At 46.5% G+C, this 20,765-nt stretch overlaps 1 protein-coding gene across 2 annotated transcripts in view; it reads left to right on the top strand.

Moving 5' to 3' along the window:
* The window catches only part of TMPRSS9 (transmembrane serine protease 9), a 67,463-nt gene that overhangs the window by 14,137 nt on the left and 32,561 nt on the right, over nucleotides 1-20,765 (top strand). For both annotated transcript variants that reach the window (XM_082456005.1, XM_082456004.1), the window contains exons 2-5: nucleotides 13,644-13,810; nucleotides 16,651-16,778; nucleotides 20,024-20,091; nucleotides 20,204-20,379. In XM_082456005.1, coding sequence (XP_082312131.1) covers nucleotides 13,644-13,810; nucleotides 16,651-16,778; nucleotides 20,024-20,091; nucleotides 20,204-20,379 — 539 coding nt within the window. The remainder of the gene's footprint in view (nucleotides 1-13,643; nucleotides 13,811-16,650; nucleotides 16,779-20,023; nucleotides 20,092-20,203; nucleotides 20,380-20,765) is intronic.

The following is a 20,765-nucleotide window of genomic DNA, read 5'->3' as shown; positions in this document are numbered from 1 at the left end:
TTGGCCTCCACATTCTGGATGTTTCTGTCTGTGAAGTTTTCCCTTCTCACACCTCCGCTTCTGGCATGTCAGTTCCTCTCCCTCTTAATTCCTATCTATTTTTATTGGGGTAAATTATACATAACATGAAATTCACCATTTAAACATTTTTAAGTGCACAGCTCAGTGGCATTAAGTACATTCACATTGTTGTGCAACCATCCCCACCATCCACCTCCAGAACTTTCTCATCTTCCCAAACTGAAACTCTGTCCCCATGAAACACTGACTCCCCACCCCTCCCCCAGCCCCTGGTCCCCACCATCTACTTCCTGTCTCTGTGGATGTGACTCTCTAGGGACCCCCTGTGAGTGGAATCAGACAGTATTTGTCCTTCTGTGTCTGGCTTCTCTCACTGAGCATCATGTCCTCAAGGTTCATCCGTATTGTAGCAGGTGTCAGAACGTCCTTCCTTTTTAAGGCTGAATAATATTCCACTGTACGGATGGACCACATTGTGTTTATCCATCATCCATCAGTGGACACTAGGGTTGCTTCTACCTTTGGCCATTGTGTATACGCTGCTGTGAACATGGGTGGGCAGATATCTGTCTGAGACCCTGCTTTCCTTTCTTTCGGGTGTATGTGTACCCAGGAGAGGAATTGCTTTAGCGTATGGTGGTTCTATGCTTAATTTTTTGAGGAACGTCCAGACTGCTTCCCTGTCAGCTGCACCATTTTGCGTTCCCAGCACCAGTGCACGAGGGGTCTGATTTCCTCATATCCTCATCAGCCCTTGCTGTTTTCTGTTTTTTGATGATAGCCGTCCTAGGGGGCGTGAACTCTGTCTTTTTAACTCTTTTCCTTCGTGAGGCTGGTAGGGCCCACTGCAAGATCAGAGGTCACGGTCTCCGCGCAGGACTGTCCTCGATTCTGAGATCAATTGCAAGTTCAGGGATGTTCTGGGTGAACTGTGTCCCCCCCGCCGAAATTCATATGTTGGAGTCCTAAGCCCCAGCAACTCAGAAAGTGGCCTTATTTGGAAATAGGGTCTTTGCAAATGTAATCAAGTTAGAGTGAGGTCATTTGGGTGGGCTTTAAGCCAAGACAACTGCTGTCCTTATAAAAAGGGGACATTTGGGTTGTTTCCACAGCCTGGCTATTGTAAATAGCGCTGCTATGAACACTGGGGTGCATGTGTCTTTTTTTTTTTTTAATTTAGTTATTTTATTTTTGGCTGAGTTGGGTCGTTGTTGCTGCGTGCGGGCTTTCTCTAGTTGCGGCGAGCGGGGGTTACTCTTCTTTGCGATGTGCGGGCTTCTCATTGCAGTGGCTTCTCTTGTTGCGGAGCAGGGTCTCTAGGCTCACGGGCTAAGTAGTTGTGGCATGTGGGCTCAGTAGTCATGGTTCATGGGCTCTAGAGTGCAGGCTCAGTAGTTGTGGCGCACGGGCTTAGCTGCTCCGCGGCATGTGGGATCTTCCCAGACCAGGGCTTGAACCCTTGTCCCCTGCATTGGCAGGCGGATTCTTTTTTTTTTTTTTTTTTTGCCATCTATATATTTTCTTTTTTTTTTTTTTCACACACACACACACACACACACACACTGTATTTTATTTTTACAAGAGATAAATAGACTGACACCAAGCATTGTACATGGATGACCACAACAAAAGCAACAATGATTGCAATTACCAAACATGAAACACACTCATACTATGTCATAATATTGACATTCAGTCCAGTAATCCTCCACTGTAACAGCTCCTTTACTTTGCAGTGAAAATTGATTTGTATATTCTTTGGGCAGGCGGATTCTTAACCACTGTGCCACCAGGGAAGCACCACATGTATCTTTTTGAATTATGGTTTTCTCTGGGTATATGCCCAGTAGTGGGATTGCTGGGTCATATGGTAGTTCTATTTAAACCTTAATTGCCAAGCAGAAATAGAGACACAGACGTAGAGAACAAATGTATGGATACCAAGAGGGAAAGGGGTCAAGGGGAGGAATTGGGAGACTGGGATTGACACATATACACTATTGATACTATGTATAAAGTAGACAGCTTATGGGAACATACTATATAGCATGGAGAGCCCTACTTAATGCACTGTAGTGTCCTAAATGGAGGGGATATGTGTATATGCATGGCTGATTCATTTTGCTGTGTAGTAGAAGCTAACACAACATTGTAAAGCAACTGCACTCCAATAAAAATTAATTTTAAAAAGCGGACATTTTGACATAGACACACACAGGGAGAATGCAATGTGAAGATGGAAGCAGAGGTGGGAGTGATGCTGCTATAAGCTAAGGGACATCAAAGATCACCAGCGACCCCCTGAAGCCAGGAGAGAGCCCGAGACAGATTCTCCCTCGTGGTTTCAGAGGGAGCTAGCCCGGCTGACACGCTGACCTCTGACTCTTGGCCTCCAGAACTGGGAGATGACAAGTGTCTGTTATATAAGGCAGTGGTCCCCAACCTTTTTGGCACCAGGGACCTGTTTCGTGGAAGACAATTTTTTCATGGACGGTGGTGGCAGAGGGATGGTTTGGCGGTAATGCGAGCAATGGGGAGTGGCAGATGAAGCTTCCCTCGCCCGCCCGCCGCTCACCTCCTGCTGTGCGGCCCGGTTCCTAACAGGCCACGGACCGGTGCCGGTCCACAGCCCAGGGGTTGGGGAACCCTTGATATAAGTCACCCCACTCGTGGTGCTTTGTCATGACAGGAAACTAATAAGGGGGGTGGTTCCCAAAACCACCCTGCGGTTTGACAATTCACTAGAAAAACTCAGAAATCACTAAGAGCTGTCCTAGTCATAGTTATGATTTAAGATTAACTGTAACAGTTAGAGGGGTTAAGATTATCGATTAAGATCAACCAAAGGGAGAGACTCACGGGGCTAGTCCAGCTGTCTGAGTCCCTTCAGGCTGCTATCACAGAATACCCAGACTGGGTGGCTTATACACAACAGGCGTTTATTTCTCACAGTTCTGGAGGCTGGGAATCCAAGATCAAGGCACTGGCAGGTCCGGTGTCTGGTGAGGCCCTGCTTCCTGGTTTGTAGGTGGTTGTCTCCCTGCTGTGTCCTCACACGGCAGAAGGGTCCAGGGGGCTCTCTGATGTGGGGGGGGGGGTCCCTTTATAAGGGCACTAATCCCATTCACGGGAGCCCCACCCTTATGACCTAATCACCTCCCAAAGACCCCACCTCCAAACACCATCACATGGGAGGTTAGGGTTTCAACATAAGAATTGGGGGAGGGCACAAACATTAGGCCACAGAATCAGGAGAATCACCAGACATGAAGCGATGCTGTCCTCTTCCCCGTGCACTCAGGATGCATTATCCTCCTGGCATTGATGTGTGATAACACACATGAAGTATTGCTAGTCAGGGCAGCTCCCCCAAGCTACAGGGTGCAGAGCTTTCACTGGGCATAACTGATTCATTGACTGTCCACGTGGTTGACCTCAGCCTCCCAGAGATCACTTCCCAGAACCAGAGGCAAAGGCCAAAGGTTTTTTTGTTTGTTCGTTTTTGTTGTTGTACTTTTTGTTTTTAGAATGTTCTTCCTATTTTATTTTTTACCTCCCATTGTTTTGTCATTAAGTCATAGAATATGAGGAAATGTCAGAGAAAATAGGGCATGGGTTATGTAGCTCATTAGGAAACCCACAAGAACCTTCTGATGACCTAACAATCCAGTTCGCTTACAAGGCAATTTTATTGGCAAAGGCCAAAGTTTTGACTACACATCCCCATAAGGAGGTATCTCTACCCCCTTGAATTCCTACCCCTTTCTCTTCCTGATGGATTTGCCTTCTCAGACACTTCTTAAGGAAAAACTAAGAGAAGAGAAAGCAGGTATAATGGCCCATGCGTACTCCTGGGACCACTTGTGCAAAGACGGGGTTTTGCTTGGGACAGAAAAACCCAAAACGTGGCCTTCTCTGCTGGGGTTGCCAGGACCCTGGCAGCTGACCTCAGTGCAGTGAGTGCTGTTGGGGGGGCCGAGCCTAGAGATTTGTGCTTTCCACAGAGGGTCGAGACCCCAGCGACTGCCGCATTGAAATCAATGCCTGTCCAGCTGTCCGACTTGATATAACGTGGATGGTGATTGCCACGTCTTTGCCTGTAAGGGCTGCTTTGACTGCATCCAGGATTTTTAAAAAATATTTATTTATTTATTTGGCTGTATTGGGTCTTAGTTGTGGCATGCGGTATCTTCATTGCCACATGCAGGATCTTCATTGCGGCATACGGGATCTTTTAGTTGCAGTATGCAGGATCTTTAGTTGCGGCATGTGAACTCTTCATTGCAGCATCTGGGATCTAGTTCCCTGATCAGGGATCGAACCCAGGCCCCCTGCACTGGGAGTGCGGAGTCTTAGCCACTGGACCACCAGGGAAGTCCCTGCATCCAGGATTTTGACGTGAAGCACGTTCACTATCATTCAGTTCTAAATATTTTATTAATTTAGCTATAATTTCTTCTTGGAATTATTAATTCACTAGAAGTGATTTTAGATTTTCAGTCATAATTTTCTTGTTATTTCTAGACATCTCATTTAATTACACTGTGGTGAGAGAAGTGGTCTGAGAGAGTTTTTGGGTTTTGTTGAGACTTGCTTTGTGGCTACTGTATGGTTAATTTTTGCGAATATTCCATGTGTGCCTGAAAAAGGTAAGTTTCTTCTTTAATGCCATGAATATATATTTCCATTAAACAAGATTATCTGGTGTCTAGCTTGCTATTTGGTACATATGAAATTAGAATTTTTATCTCTTCCATTTTGTGACTTTCACTGTTTGCAAGAGACCACTTAAAACATCTGATAGCTTTAAAAAAAAAGTCTAACCTGAAAAATTCTGTCTTTTACCTTGTAAATTTAGTACATTTGCACTTTTTCTTTCTCTTTTTCTTTGTTTTCCTCCCTTTTTCTTTCATATCTTTTTCACTATACTTTTTTGGAAGTCATCCATTTTAGTTCTATTATTAAAGTTACCCTTAAAATGTTATCATGAATGCTTCACTTAACAGATTTGGAATTTGTCAGTAGTCTCCCCTGAAACTCAATGTCTTTTTTTAAAATTTATTTATTTATTTATTTATTTATTTTTGGCTGCGTTGGGTCTTCGTTGCTGTGCGCAGGCTTTCTCTAGTTGCAGTGAGCGGGGGCTACTCTTCATTGTGGTGCACAGGCTTCTCATTGTGGTGGCTTCTCTTGTTGTGGGGCACAGGCTCTAGGTGCGTGGGCTTCAGTAGTTGTGGCACGCGGGCTCGGTAGTTGTGGCTCGCGGCTCTGGAGCGCAGGCTCAGTAGTTGTGGTGCACGGGCTTAGTTGCTCTGCGGCATGTGGGATCTTCCTGGGCCAGGGATCGAACCCGTGTCCCCTGCATTGGCAGGCGGATTCTTAACCACTGCCCCACCAGGGAAGTCCCTGAACCTTAGTGTCTTTTGACTGCAGTCATCCCCTCCGTCTTGTGTGCTAGTTCAACCTTGGTTTTTATACATCCCTAATTGGTCATTATTACTATTTTATATACATAATGCTTATTTAGATGTTCCCACATGTTCACCAGTTTCTGGGCTCACAGTGCTTCCTGCTTTTTACATCTTTCCTGTAAATTCAATTTTATTCCTCCCCAGATACATCCTTTAGTAGCTTTTTCAGTGAAGGTCTGTTAGTGGTTAAGTTTCTAAGTCTTTTCCTAGAAATGTCTATATTACATTCTCTTCCTTGACGAAATGGGTTTAGGCATATAATTGTTGATTGACCTATTTCCTCTCAGCAATTTGAAGATATTATTCTCTCCCTTCCAGTTTCTTTTGTTTCTGATGAGAAATCTGCTATCACTCTTTTTCTTTTTTTAATATTTATCCATTTATTTATTTATTTGGCTGTGCTGGGTCTTAGTTGTGGCACACAGGATCTTCACTTGCAGCATGTGGGCTCTTAGTTACGGCATGCGGGAGCATGGACTCTTAATCACCGGACCACCAGGGAAGTCCCAAGAAATCTGCTATCACTCTGAATCAGCCTTCCTTTATAGATAACCTGTCTTTACTTTCTGGTTACTTCTATAATTTTCTCTTTGTTTTTATTCTGTAGATCATGGTGCTTTTCAAATCTGAGGATGCATGTCTTTCAACAACTCTAGAAAATTCTCAATTAGTTTCTCTTCTAATATTTCCTCTCTTCCCTTTGTCTAGTCTCTCCTTCTGGAACCCCTGTGAGATATACAGTGGGGCCTTCCATTTTTTCTGTGTCCTGTATCTGTTAACTTCTGTCACAGGTTTTCCATCTTTTTACTTCTCTTTGCTGCATTCTGGGTAACATATCTATCTTCTGAGTCATTTAGTTTTTATTGATCTGTATCTTTCGTTTAACCCATCTACTGAGAATTTAATCCTAATGACTGTAGTTTTCATTGCTAGAACTTCCATTTTTTTAAAAGTTGTACCCATTTTTTCATGAGATCGTTTGTCATATTTTCAATTATTTTATGTCTGAACGAATTTTAAGCATACTTGTTTTATAATCTCAGATAGTTTCACTTTCTGAACGTCTTCAGTGTCTAGTAGTGCCTTTTTGTGTCTGCTGATTCTTCCTGGTGGTGGCTTTTTCCCTCGTGTGTTTTGCAATTTTGAGGTTGGGAGCTTATCCTTAGCACGCTTTTATCTGTGAGAATCCTGCAGAATCTGAGATGAGGGTGTGTCTCTCTTGAAAGGTTTTGTTTTACTTTGTTTTTCTGTCCTCCACCCATTGGGTTTGACTGCTTACAAGCAGAGGAGTAACTGGGTTTTCCTGGCGAAAGGTTAGTCTGGCTCTAGTGAAGATAATAAAGTGGAGGGTCCAAGCCGTTGCAATAATTCAGATTCGAGGTGGTGACAACTTGCACTAGGCAGTGTGGATAAAGACAAACGCTGGATCCTAGACTAAGGGTCGCCACACTATGGCCCACAGGTTAACTCCAGCCCATTGCCTGTTTATGGAAACACAGCCATACCCATTTGTTTACATGTGCCTGGTACAGCTTTCATGACATAATGGTAGGGTTGAGTAGTTACAACATAGACTGTGGGACTGCAAAGCTGAAAATATTTACTCTCTGGCCCTTTGCAGAAAAAGTTTAATGACCCCCATTCTAGAGAAATTCAGGATATAAAATCTGCAGGACTTGGTGACGGACAAGGTATGATGGGGGTAATTACATTCATCCCTCAGTATCTGAGGGGGATTGGTTCCAGAACCCGCCGTGGATGCCAAAACCCACAGGTGCTTAAGTCCCTTATATAAAATGACTTAGCATTTGCATATAACCTATGCAATCCTCTTGTATACTTGAAATCATCTGTAGATGACTTATAATACCTAGTACAATGTAAATGCTGTGTAAATATTGTAAATACAATGTAAAGGCTATGTAAATAGTTGTTGGCATGTGGCAAATTCAGGTTTTGCTTTTTGGAACTTTCTGGAATTTTTTTCTGAATATTTTCGATCAACTGTTAGTTGGAGTTGTGGGTAAAGAACCCTTGGATATGGAGGGTCGACTGTAAGTGAGAATTCAGGGCTTGGGCAACTGTGTGGATGAGAGAAGGTTTGGAGAAAGAAAATTAGTTTAATTTTGGACAGGTTGTGTTTAGGTGTTGCCTGTGGGGTGACAACTGACTCTGTTTGCCTGGAATTGAGGGGTTTCCTGAGATGTGGGACTTTTGTGGCTAAAACAGAGAAATCCCGGGGAAACTGAGACAGTTGGTCACTGCAGGTGTTGGCAAGATATCTAGAGAGAGAGAGTGTCAAGATGGGAGTTGGAAATGCTTTCTAAATTTGCTTGAAACTAAACAGCTCCCCATTGCTGAGAGCAGCCCTGGGCCAACAGCCAGCAATGAAATGAGACCTCAGCCTTACATCACAAGGAAGCAAATTCCAGCAACAACAGGGAGCTCAGAAGTGGATCCTTCCTCAGTTGAGCCTCTGGATGAGAATGAAGCCCAGCTCACACTTTTTTTTTTTTTTTTTGCCGTGCTGCATGGCTTGTGGGATCTTAGTTCCCTGACCAGGGATTGAACCCAGGCCATGGCAGTGAAAGCACTGAGTCCTAACCACTGGACAACCAGGGAACTCCCCCAGCTAACACCTTGATTGCAGCTGAGTGAGACACGAAGCACAGGACCCCTAAAACATGCCAGAATCCTGACCTGCAGGAACCATGAGATAATGAATGTGCATTGTTTTAAGCAGCTGTGTCTTGGTGATTTGTTGCATGGCAGTAGTTGACTGGCACACTTCCTCTAAGATGGCCCTTACTTGCTCCCTCCTGCCACAGGGCTTTTACATATTTTGTTCTTACTATGTGGACATCTGTTGCTTCCACTGGGTACTTACTGGATTCCTATTTATCCTTTAGAACTCAGATAACTCATCCCTCCGTCATGAAGACTCCCCTGGCCCCCTGTCTAGATCAAAGCTTCCTTTTTACAGAGACTCAAAGCCCCATGGATGCATCTCTCCTTTCCAGCCTTTATTGTAGCCGCGATTTTAATTTACTTGGGTCTCTGTCACTAAGATTTACGCTCTGTGAGCTGAGAATCACATCTGTCTCATTCAGGGCTGGGTACCCAGCACAGAGCAGCCAGGCCTGGCCCTTTGTAAATATCGGATTGATGGAAACAATGAATGGAGCTTCTATATTCAATGCTAAGTAGCAGTAGGCCCCTTCTGTGCCCTAATGACAGTGATGACAAGACAATTTAGAGAACACAGGAATCCTTAGAAAACCCACGGGGTGAGGGGGTGGCAGGATCGTCTGGGGTTGAATGAACACAGTGTGTGTGTTTGTAGGGGGTGCTGTCAGTGAGCTCATACACTACATTTGAGTTTCCAGCCCTAATCACAGAAGTGAATCTTGGTGTCTTTGTCCCTAAAACATTTCATCAAGTGATTCTTAGAGATTCTCTGGCTCCTCGGAAGGCAATTTAGCTCAAGTGTAAGAATAAAGGGGTAAGTGTTGTACAGCCTCGCCCCCCCCTCCACCCCTGCACAGCTCCCCTTTTTCGCTGACTCTGGACGGTGGCAGTGAGGCACAGAGTGGCTATTCCCAGCAGAGACATGTTACCTTGATAGGATGGGACATTCTGGCTGGGCCCCAGGTATAACAATAAGCATACAGCACATTCAGATAAATTTGAATTTCAGGCAAACAACAAATACTTTTCTTTTTCTTAGTACAAGTATGTCCCAAATTTTGCACAAGACATGTTAGCAACTATACGAGTCATGGTTCTCCAGAGAAATAGAACCAAGAGAATGGAGAGAGAGATGCACACAGAGAGACAGACAGAGAGACAGGAATTGGCTCACAGTCATGGGAGCTGGCAAACCTGAAATCTGCAGGGCAGGCTGGAGACCCAGGGAAACGTTGCAGCTCAAGTTCAAAGGCTGTCTGGAGGCAGAATTCTCTCTTTTTGGGGGGGAACCTTGGTCTTTTCTCTTAAGGCCTTCAACTGACTAGATACGGCCCACCCACACTACAGAGGCTTATCTGCTTTACTCAACTCAACTCATTAAATGTTCATTACATGTTCACAGCAACATCTAGAATCATGTTTGACCAGAAACCAGCACCATGGCCTAGCTCCATGGACACACAAAATTAACCATCACAGGGTTGTTTATGTCTTGTCAATCTGAAATTCAAGTATGACTGTATTTTTTTTTTTTTTGTAAATGGATGACCACGACAAAAGCAACAATGATTGCAATTACCAAACACAAAACACACTCATACTATGTCATAATATTGACATTGAGTCCAGTAATCCTCCACTGTAACAGCTCCTTTACTTTGCAGTGATAATTGATTTGTATATTTTTTGACTCTGAGTCCTTGTGGGATTTTTTTTTTTTTAATTCAAACAGAAAGTCACAAAAATTATAATCATCCTCATCAGTTCACTCAGTCCTATGTAATTAATTTTTTTTTATCTTGATCTTTTGTTAGCACTTTTATGAATTCATCAGTTTTCCATTAGAGTTCTGAAAATGCTTATTCATTCAGTTCGGCAGTATAGTCAGTTACCAGAAGGTTTGACTGTATTTTATCTGACACCCAGGCCTGCCGTTCATCTGTACAGGCCTCAAGAACAGCTCTACTCCCTCCAGAGAAGCACCTGGCCGAGTGGGCACCTTCATGGAGCCCTGTCAAGGGAAATGGAATGGGATTGTCCCCCCACTTCCTCCTCTGTGGTGTTCAAATGGGGAAGAGTGTGTCAGAGGCCAGGTGTGAATCATTCTCCGCCCACGCTGGACCAGCATCCCGCGGGGAGCAGAGGCAGAGCGGTGGTAATGAGATCCACCTCTACAGAGATGTAAAGGTGATTCATCCCCCCTGGAGAAAAAAGCTTCTCTGCAGGCTGAGAACGTGCTGGGTTTGGAGTAAAGGTCTGTTCAAGTCTCATGAATGGAAGAGAATTATCCAGCAGGGGGCTGGGGATCGCTTAACACGTTCAAGGCTCTTTTAGTAGCAGAAATCAACAGCCTGAAGTGAATTTGTTGGCTCTTGACCCAGAGAAGTTTCAGAGGCAAAAGTGCCAGAGCTCAGCCTGCTTCTTGGAACTGAGATCCTGAGATCCTGGATCGTGGAGAGGAAAAATCAACCAGACGGCAGGCATTACATTCTGCCCATTTGACAGAGGAGGAAGCTGGATGCCAGAGTTGTTAGATCACACAGCTATTCTTACCCTGCATCCTCCCTAATAAGAGATTAAAAAACGAAGAAATAGAGTTAACTGTTACGAGGGAGAATCAGCGTAATGCTCAAAATTTTCAGACTCATAAAAACGAACCCAACAGTTGACTTTCAAATAGCATTTAATGGGTGAAGTGGCATTGTATTTACTTTCTATGCCACAAAACAATATCACCACACACTTAGTGGCTTAAATCAACACACATCTATTACCTCTCGGTGTCTGTGGGTCAGGGGTCTGGGCACGGCTTCGCTGGGTCTGCTGCTCAGGGTCTCCCACAAGACTGCAATCAAGGTGTCAGTCGAGGCTGCCGTCTCATCCAAAGTCTCAACTAGAGAAGGATCCACTTCCCAGCTCACAGGGTTGTGGACAGAATTCAGTTCCTTGTGGTTGCAGGACTGAGGGCCTCAGGTCATGGCCGCCATCTTGGATTCTGTCTGCCATGGCGTTCCTTCCAGCTCTCAGGGGCTGACGAGCTCTCAGGTTGTGCTTAGTGGGCCAGTTTACCACGGTGCAGTATTTTGTGGGCCACCCTGGGGTGAATCCACCACCCCAAAGAGAGTGAGCCGCCAGCAGAAGGAGAAGGCTGCTCTGCAAGCACCTGCATTGTGACACCAGGGCAAACTCTGACATTCATATTCGTAAATCCTCTTCCGCATCAAAGCGTTAGTGATGACTCATCAGCTGGGGATGGCCTTATGCAGGGTGGGCGAATGTTTCTAAAGGGCCAGAGAGTAAATACGCTCAGCTTTGCAGGCCAGATCAGTCTCTGTCTTGACCACCCACCTCCACCATTGCATCACGAAGGCAGCCAAAGATAATATATACCTCTGGGTTTCTCAGACTCAGAACCACTGATATCTTGGGCTGGATCTTTCTCTGTGTGGGGCCGTCCTGGGCACTGTGGGTGTTGAGCAGCATCTCTGGTCCCCACCCATCAAATGCCGGGGGCACCCCCAGTCGCAGTAACCCAAAATGTCTCCAGACATCAACATGTGTCACCATTGGGGGCAAAATTGCTCCCAGTTGGGAACCACTGATGTCATCAAATGGACATATCTGTGTTTCAATAAAACTTTATTTATAAAAACAAGGTGTGAGGCCAGCCAACCCTGGACTAGACATTTACCTTTAAGATGAGGTCAGGATTTCCCTGGTGGTGTAGTGGTTAAGAATCCGCCTGCCAATGCAGGGGACACGGGTTCAAGCCCTGGTCAGGGAAGATGCCACATGCCTCAGAGCAACTAAGCCCATGTGCCACAACTACTGAGCCTGGTCTCTAGAGCCCACGAGCCACAACTACTGAGCCCCCGCGCCACAGCTTCTGAAGCCCAAGCGCCTAGAGCCCATGCTCCGCAACAAGAGAAGCCACTGCAGTGAGAAGCCCACTCTCACCTCAGCTAGAGAAAGCCCGTGTGCAGCAACGAAGACCCAACGCAGCCAAAAATAAATAATAAATAAATAAATAAAAAATAATAAAGATCAAGTTGAGATCTGACCAAAATAAAAAAAAGATGAGGTCAGTACACCCTGGGACTGTGTTACCAACCACAATGCGTTTAGAAAACGGTCTGATTGTGTTCTGTCAACTGACTGGGCACACCTGGGAAACCAAAACCCAATGCAGGTGACTATTCCACAAGCCGTATTCGTTCAACAAATATCTGAGTGTCTTGTGAGTCTTTTGTGATGAGGATTTTCCAGGGGGATGGATGGATGTGGAAGCTCAGGGAAGAGCTTGTTGCAGAGAGGATACTCCCTGAATGTGACAGAGGGCGGTCTGTAGCTGGGGGTGGAAGAGGTCAAGAGGGCTTTCTGAAGGAGGAGACATTCACCCAGACCAAGAGTGGAGGGGCTTCTCCAGACACCCCATGAGCAGAGATGGAGGGGTGGATGGTGGGGCCTGGCGGGGGGGGGGGTCTACCAGACAATCCCCACTTCACCCCACTCTCACCATGACAGAAACACGAGACAGACCCCCAAAGAGGGACATTCTGCAAAATATCAAGACTACCCAGGGCATCACAAAATCTGAGAAACCATCATAGCCCAGAGAGGTCACAAGGACACGTGATGACGGTCACGTGGGATCCTGGATGGGGTCCTGCGACAGAAGAGGAAATTAGGGGGAAACTGAGGAAATCTGAATACACTGTGGACTTTGGTTAGTAATAGTGTATCAATATTGGTTCGTTAAGGGACTTCCCTGGCGGTCCAGTGGTTAAGACTCCAAGCTTCCACTGCAGGGGGGCGCGAGTTCGATCTCTGGTCGGGGAACTAAGATCCTGCATGCCGTGCGGCCAAAAAAAAAAAAAAAATTGGTTAATTAATTGTGACACATGTACCAGACTTTATATTAGGGACGCTGGGTGTGAGGTATGTGGGGACTCTGTGCAATTGTCTCAGTCACCTCAAGCTACCAGAACAAATATCATAGACGGGGCAGCTTAAACAACAGACATTTTTTCTCTCCCACTTCTGGAGGCTGGAGGTCCAAGATCAAGGTGTCGGCGGTGTTGGTTTCTGGTGGGAGCTCCCTTCCTGGCTTGCAGACGGCCGCTTCCGGAAGGAACACAGCCTTCTATTATTTAGACCTCTGACCTCCAGAACCGTAAGATAATAAATCTGTGTTCCTTTAAGCCACTGGTTTGTCGTCATTTGTTACAGCAACTGCAGGAAACTCATACATACTCTTCCCAGCAAGGGCCCCACGGGGATCCCGCGTGTGCCAGCCCAGCCAGCAATCGTGTTGAATCCGTTTTTATGTTTTGTGTGGAGCCCCCGACGCCTAGGGCGCTGTTGATGGCTGTCACGCCTGCACAAGGAAGACCCTTGCTTAGGGAAAGAGAAACGCCCCCAGCTCTGACCTCCTCTTTCTGTCTGTTTTCTGCTGGCTTCCAGGTTGTCGTCCCCACGTCTGGGAGTCATGGAGCCCACCGCCGGTGACTTACAGCTGGTGCCCAGGGCAACCAAGGACATCCAGGCTACAGACGCCACATGCTGGCGGGCAGCCCTCTCGGCCATGGTGGCCACCAGCATCGTCATGGTCACCCTGGGAGTCCTCGTGGGTGAGTGGCCACGGACTTGCACGGGTCCACACAGCAGGCAGCTTGCACTAAGACGCCTGGGAGTGGCTCAAAAGTGTCCCAAAGCAAAGAGCTGAGCGTGCAGTACACAGAGGCCACCCAACAGCAAGGTGATGGGACCGGGTGCTGAGTATGGCTGCACTTAGTTCTGGGCTAGGCGGTGGGTGCCTGGGTGTTGAGGCAATACCTGCAAATTTCAGGTTTCCCACCAGTGGGGTTCTTTTTTTTTTTTAATACCATGTATTTGACTTTGGTTTTTTTAATATTTATTTATTTTTTATTTGGTTGCGCTGGGTCTTAGTTGCTTAATGAAGATTCACAACCAGGGTGAAATGGAGACCAGTAGGGAAATGAACGTTTTAAAAACCCTTGAGAGGAGCTTCCCTGATGGCACAGTGGTTAAGAATCCGCCTGCCAATGCAGGGGACACGGGTTCGAGCCTTGGCCCGGGAAGATCCCACATGCCGCGGAGCAACTAAGCCCGTGCGCCACAACTACTGAGCCCACGCGCCACAACTACTGAAGCCCACCTGCCTAGAGCCCATGCTCTGCAACAAGAGAAGCCACCGCAATGAGAAACCCGCACACTGCAACGAAAAGTAGCCCCCGCTCGCCGCAACTAGAGGAAGCCTGCGTACAGCGACAAAGACCCAACGCAACGAAAAATAAAAATAAAAAATAAATAAATTTATAAAAATAAAAACCCTTGAGAAATTTGAAAAGTCCCCAAAAGTATAAGTGAGCAGTCGTTGACTTTCCCACCTCCCACAGTCAAAAGTGGCTCCCACTTCATATTTGCTTCTAATGTACATTCATATTATTTACAATGAAACATATGAAATGATGACCTGTGGTGAATGCTGTGAGGCTGAGTTATAAAAACACACAAAGGAAGGTCTTTTTATGTCAGTGGAAGGGTCCACAGAGCCCTGCCTCCTGCACAGAATTCCAGGGCTGTCCCACACCTCGACGTGGTAGCCCTGAGCCCCAGCACTGTTTAGACTGAATCAGCTTAAATTAAATAACAGGTAAAATCCAGTTCCTCCGTCCCCACCAGCCACATTTCACGAGTAGCTCGTGGCTCCTGCAGGGGATGCTCAGATCTAGAACCTTCCGTCATCAGGGGAAGTTCTGCTGGGCAGCCCTTCTCTGGACCGGGCTCTTTCTAAGATGAGCTTGCTAGTTCTGTGTGGGGATGTAAAGGTCACCTTTCGTCCTTGACATGGTGATGGTAACTGGCAGTTTGGGGGGAAAATGCTGTCACGCGGCAAAATAATAAGTTGGTGATCCAATGTGGGATATATATATATATATTTATATATTAAATATATATTTATATATATATATTTTTTAATGTATTTTTTTAAAATATATTTAAGATATATATTATATATAATATATTTAAATATATATATATATTTGTGAATATCTGGAATAACTCAGAGCCTGGCACGGCTGACAGAGGCCCCCTAGTGGCTGTGGGGTGAAGTGCATGAAAATTGGGCTCTGTGTGTGTGGGGTGGGTGGGTGTGTGTGTCCGTGTGTCCGTGTGTCCATATGTCCTCACTCTAGGGAGAGACGGGACAGTTGCACACCTCCAGTCTAGAAGCACAGCTACATTTTGGGATAACAGGTAGATAAAATCTCCAGCAGGACCTCTGAAACTGAGGAAGGCTCTTAGAAGCACTTAAAATTTAAAAACAACTTTTAAATTACAATTCAAATTTGTCCCCTTCCCGGACAGCTCAAAATTTTATTTGGAAGTATAAAATTTTACACAGGCCCTTGCTGGGCTGTTTCTCCAGTTGCCTGGGAGCCCATGGTTATTTCAGAGGGAAAGTGTGAGGCTTATTTGGGGCCCAGAACATAAGCACGTGGGTCTACACAGCAGGGTTCTTGTTTTCTTTCTTTTTAGTTCCTTGCATGAGAAAACAAACCAATTTTAGAATTACTTTAGACTATTTGTTCTATCTATTGAATAAACAAATATCTAAATATCGAGCTGGTTGAATATTCATTCAAATAAATAGAGCTGGGAGCCAGCTTTCACAGTGTAGGTGGCTGCTACTTCTATTTTTTAATTAAAAAAATTTTTTTTAAGTTTTTTGTTTTTTTTCTGGCCATACCACATGGATTGTGGGATCTTAGTTCCCCGATCGGGGACTGGACCCAGGGCCCCGGCAGTGAAAGCGCTGAGTCCTAAACACTGGACCACCAGGGAACTCCCTACTTCTAGTCTTTTAATTTTGCAATGATGATCATTTTTGACTGATGGACCCCTTTGCCAGTCTCACATATTTTCGACAGTTAGAAACACGTGTCTTCATGTATCATGTAGGGTTGTATTCTTTACAACATTTTATGACTGTTCTTCTTTGCTGTTGTGTACTTTTGACAACCGTTGGAAACGGTATTATTCAGAGGGTGGTGTCATGGGCCGGGGTTCGAGGGTCCTGGTACCCCTGGCTGTGCCCCTGGGGTATTTGGTGCCCCTTCCCAGGGAGGAGGTGGGAATTGTCCCAAAGTCGAGGGAAGGTCTTCCTTCTGAGGCCGTTTCAGCCATTTTTGGCTAGGATCCAGTCCTCCCCTTAAGGAAACCTGGGGTTGCCTGGGGCTTTGTGTACCTGGGGGCCTTCGGGTGGGTGATGGGTGAGAGCTGATAAGGGAGCACTGTTAATAATCACTCAACCCCCGGGAAGTCAGCCCACCCCCCGTTTGTTGGGGGTGACCGCCCCAGGGTGATGGGGGGCCTTGGAGGCCGGCTTGGCTGAGCCCTGCCCCTGCAGGTGGGCGCTCTCACGGGGCCCTGGTCTTGTCCGCAGCCTCCCTCTCTACACAGGGTGTCAATGTGGAGCACACAGCTGAGCTGCGAGGGATCCGGTTTGCCCCCAGCTTGCAGCAGGAGACCTCAGACTATTACCGCACGCTGACACCCACTCTGGAAACGCTGGTGAGGGTTCTGGGAGCCAGGGGGGCTAAATGGGCGGCCAGGGGCTCTGACTGAGGCAGCAGAGCAATGGGAGGCCCAGGCAGGCTCTGAGGTAGGGAGGGGGCCCCATGGGGTGAACAGGGCAGGGTTGATGCATTCCAGAATGCAGGGGAGGGTAGCATTCGATGGGAACTGACTGCTGCAGGATCCGTAGGCCACGTTGAAAGGTTGTAAACTGCATTTCGGTAGAGAAATCAGAACCTTCCTGCACGGCTGGTGGGAATATGAAAAGGGGCAGCCACTGTGGAAAACAGTCTGGCGGTTTCTCCAAAGGTTAAAAATGGAGTTACTATCTGACCCAGCAATTCCGCTCCTGGGTGTCTGCCCCAGAAAAACAAAACCGTGAGTCCACACGGAAACTTGTACACGAATGTTCATGGCAGCGTGATTCACAACAGCCCCAAAGTGAAAGCAACCCAAATGTCCATCAACAGATGGTGGATAAACAACTGTGGTCCCTCCACACACGGGACCATCACTCAGTCATGAAAAGGGGTGAAGCCCTGACACTTACTACAATGTGGACGGACCTTGAGAACACGATGCTCAGTGAGAGAAGCCAGACACGGAAGGACCCACAGGGTGTGATTCCATTGACAGGAAACGTCCAGAACGGGCAGATCCACAGACACAGAGAGTGGATTCCTCGTTGTCTGGGGCTGGGGAGAGGATGGGGGTGACTGCTAATGGGAATGGGGCTTCTTTTGGGGTCATGAGAATGTTTTAAAATTGTGATGAGGTTGTACAACTCTGTGAATATACTAAAACCCATCTAATTGTACACTTGTAAAAGGTGAGTTTTTATGGTAGGTGACTTTTAAAACGTTTTTAAAAATTTTATCCTAAGGGAAAGAGAAAGGTGACTAGGTAAGGATTCATTTTAAATGTGTGATAAGATGTGAGAGAAGCAGGGGGACAATTAGGAGTCACCATCATCTAGACCAGGAGTCAGCAAACTTTCCCCATAAGGCCAGATGGTCAATATTTTTGGCTTTTGGGGGCCAGAGAGTCTGTCTTGACTGCTGGGCCTTGTGTTGTAGCCTGAAAGCCGCCATAGATGACATGGATGAGTGGGCGTGGCCGTGTGCCAATAAACCTTTATTTATGGACACTGAAATTTGCATTTCATACCATTTTCATGCACCATGAAATATTTTTCTTTTGTTTTTTTTTACATTTAAAAATGTAAAAACCATTCTTGTCCATGATCTGTGCAAAAACAGGCAATGATTCTAATTCAGCACATGGGCCGTATTGCTAATCTCAATCCCGTATCTTAAAGCGGCATGGTCCAGTAGAAATGTAACAGAAGCCCCATGTGTAATTTAACATTTTCTGGTAGCCACATTAAAAAAAAAAAAAAAGTAAAAAGAAACAGGTAAGATTATTTTTAATAATACATTTTATTTAACCCAGAATATCCAAAATGTTATCATTTCAACATGTCATCAACCTATATAAAGCAGGTATTAATGAGATATTTTACATTCTTTCCTTTGTATTGAGGCTTCCAAACCTGGTGTGTCTTTTTTTTTTTTAAGTTTATTTATTTTTTGGCTGCGTTGTATCTTCGTTGCTGCAAGCGGGCTTTCTCTAGTTGCGGTGTGCGGGCTTCTCATTGCGGTGGCTTCTCGTTGCAGAGCACAGGCTCTAGGCGCGCAGGCTTCAGTAGCTGTTGAACCCGTGTCCCCTGCGTTGGCAGGTGGATTCTTAACCACTGCATCACCAGGGAAGCCCCCCAAACCTGATGTGTCTTTTACACTCACATCTCAGGGTGGATACTGAGCTTCCACTGGGAAAACTCCATCCATATTTAGAATTTGTAACATTTACAGACCCAAGATGCTCCAAATATAGTTAAGAATTTTCCAGTGACTGAATCAGGTATCCGTTTTGAAATTGAAACGTGAATTAACTAAAACTGAACAAAATGTGAAAATCAGTTCCTCTGTGGCACCAGCCACATTTCAAATGCTCAGTTTCTACATATGGCCGGCGGCTGCCATATGGGGCGAGGCAGGTGGAGAACATTTTGGAAATTTGTGGAATGTTCTACAGGACAGTGCAGGTCTGGGTGTGGGCAGTGGGGGTGTGGACTCAGAGGGTGCAGTTCAGAGAAGCAAATTGGATTAAGGGTGTTTTAGATGGGGGGAATGAACAGGCGTGACCGTGCATCACGTGTGTTTAGGGAGCGAGGATGGTGACCGTAGGATTTAGCACCTAAGCAGGACATTCTGCCAGGGGACAGGGACGCTGTCAGTGACTACATTGGGAGAGCAGATAAATGGGGTTACGCAGTCACCCTATGTGTAGGTGACGTGAGCTGCCGAGGGGAGAGATGTGGGCCCTTCGGTGCCCAAACCGAGACAATCCTAGGAGACGCAGACAGTGGTCACCCTAACAGCACGTGGAGGACAAGGACCTTCCTGGTAGCATCTGCTTGCACAAAGTGGGCTCAGCCACAGGATTTTTTAATTTTAATGTAAAATTCACATAACATGAAATCATCCTTTTCTTTATTATTTTTTTTCTTTTGGCCACGCTGTGTAGCTTGTGAGATCTTAGTTTCTCAACCTGGGATTGAACCCCGGCCCCCGGCAGTGAAAGCACCGAGTCCTAACCACTGGACTGCCAGGGAATTCCCTAAAATTATCCACTTTTAAAGTAACTGATTCAGTGGCATTTAGTACATTCACAGAGCTGTGCAACCATCACCTCTAATTCCAGAACCTTCCATCACCCGAAAAGGAAACCCTGCCCTCATCAGCAGTCACCCCCTCCCCCTCTCCCGCAGCCCCTGACAACCATGAACCCACGCTCTGTGTCCGCGGCTCTGCCTGTTCTGGACGTTTCCCATCAATGGAATCACACACAGTGTGTCCTCCTGTGTCTGGCTTCTCTCACTGAGCATCGTGTTCTCAGGGTCCATCCACGTTGTAGCGAGTGTCGGGGCTTCACCTCTTTTCATGGCTGAGTGATGTTCCTGTGTGTGGAGGGACCACGTGGGGTTTCTCCATCATCTGTTGGCGGAGCTATATTTTCATAGGCACGACTTCGAGATGCCTGTCCTGTCTCTTAGTTCTGTGAGTTGGCCGCACACGTGGAGTTGAAGAGGAGATGCTTTTCCACCCCCTTCCCAGCTCTCCCCCCAGGGAGTCTCCGCAGGGTCTCACATTTGCTACGGTTGTTGGTTGTTTCTGTTGTAGTTTGTCAGCAGCTTTCGGGAGACAGAGTTGGAGGCCAGCTGTGTGGGCTGCACGGTGCTCAGTTACTGGTGAGTTGGGGCCTCCTTGGAGGTGGAGGAAGCTTGGTGGTTGCCCGAGAGATTGCAGAAGATTCCAGCCGAGAGGCGCCCTCCCTCTCAAGGGCCAGTGTCCTCCCCGCAGGGAGGGCAACGCCAGCATCCTGGTGCGTTTTCGGCTGCACTTTATGCAGCCGGCCCTGCGGACACCGAGCCCGGGCCTGGAGGAGGAGCTGCTGCAGCGGGGACTCCGAGAGAGGCTGCAGGGCCGCGGCATCCCCCTGGCCCCCTATGGCACCATCGTGTCCGCCCAGCTCACAGGCGAGTGGCCCCAGAGACAGGGCGACGTTGGGAGGGACCGGAGGGACATGCTGGGGAAGGGGAGCCGAGTGAAAGTTGCATTAAACTTGAGGTTTTCCATAATCGCCCCTCTCGGTGACAAGGAAACATATACCAGTTGCTTTACCCTCTATGGTCTAGACCAGGGGGCAGCAACCTATAAATATTTTCATCTTTGCCACCCATTGGGTCTCTGTCCAGATGACTCAACCCAGCTATTATAGCACAAAAGCAGCAAAGACACTATATAAACAAACGGACACCACTGTGTATCAATAAAACTTTATTTACAAAAACAAGTGGTGGGCCGGATTTGGCACCTAGCCCCTGGTATAGAAATAAGGGTAAATGTTATGCTCTAAAATTCT

The sequence above is a fragment of the Balaenoptera physalus genome (assembly GCF_965194825.1).
Source record: "Balaenoptera physalus genome assembly, chromosome: 3".
NCBI lineage: Eukaryota > Metazoa > Chordata > Mammalia > Artiodactyla > Balaenopteridae > Balaenoptera > Balaenoptera physalus.
This window is presented reverse-complemented; position numbering and strand designations above follow the sequence as displayed.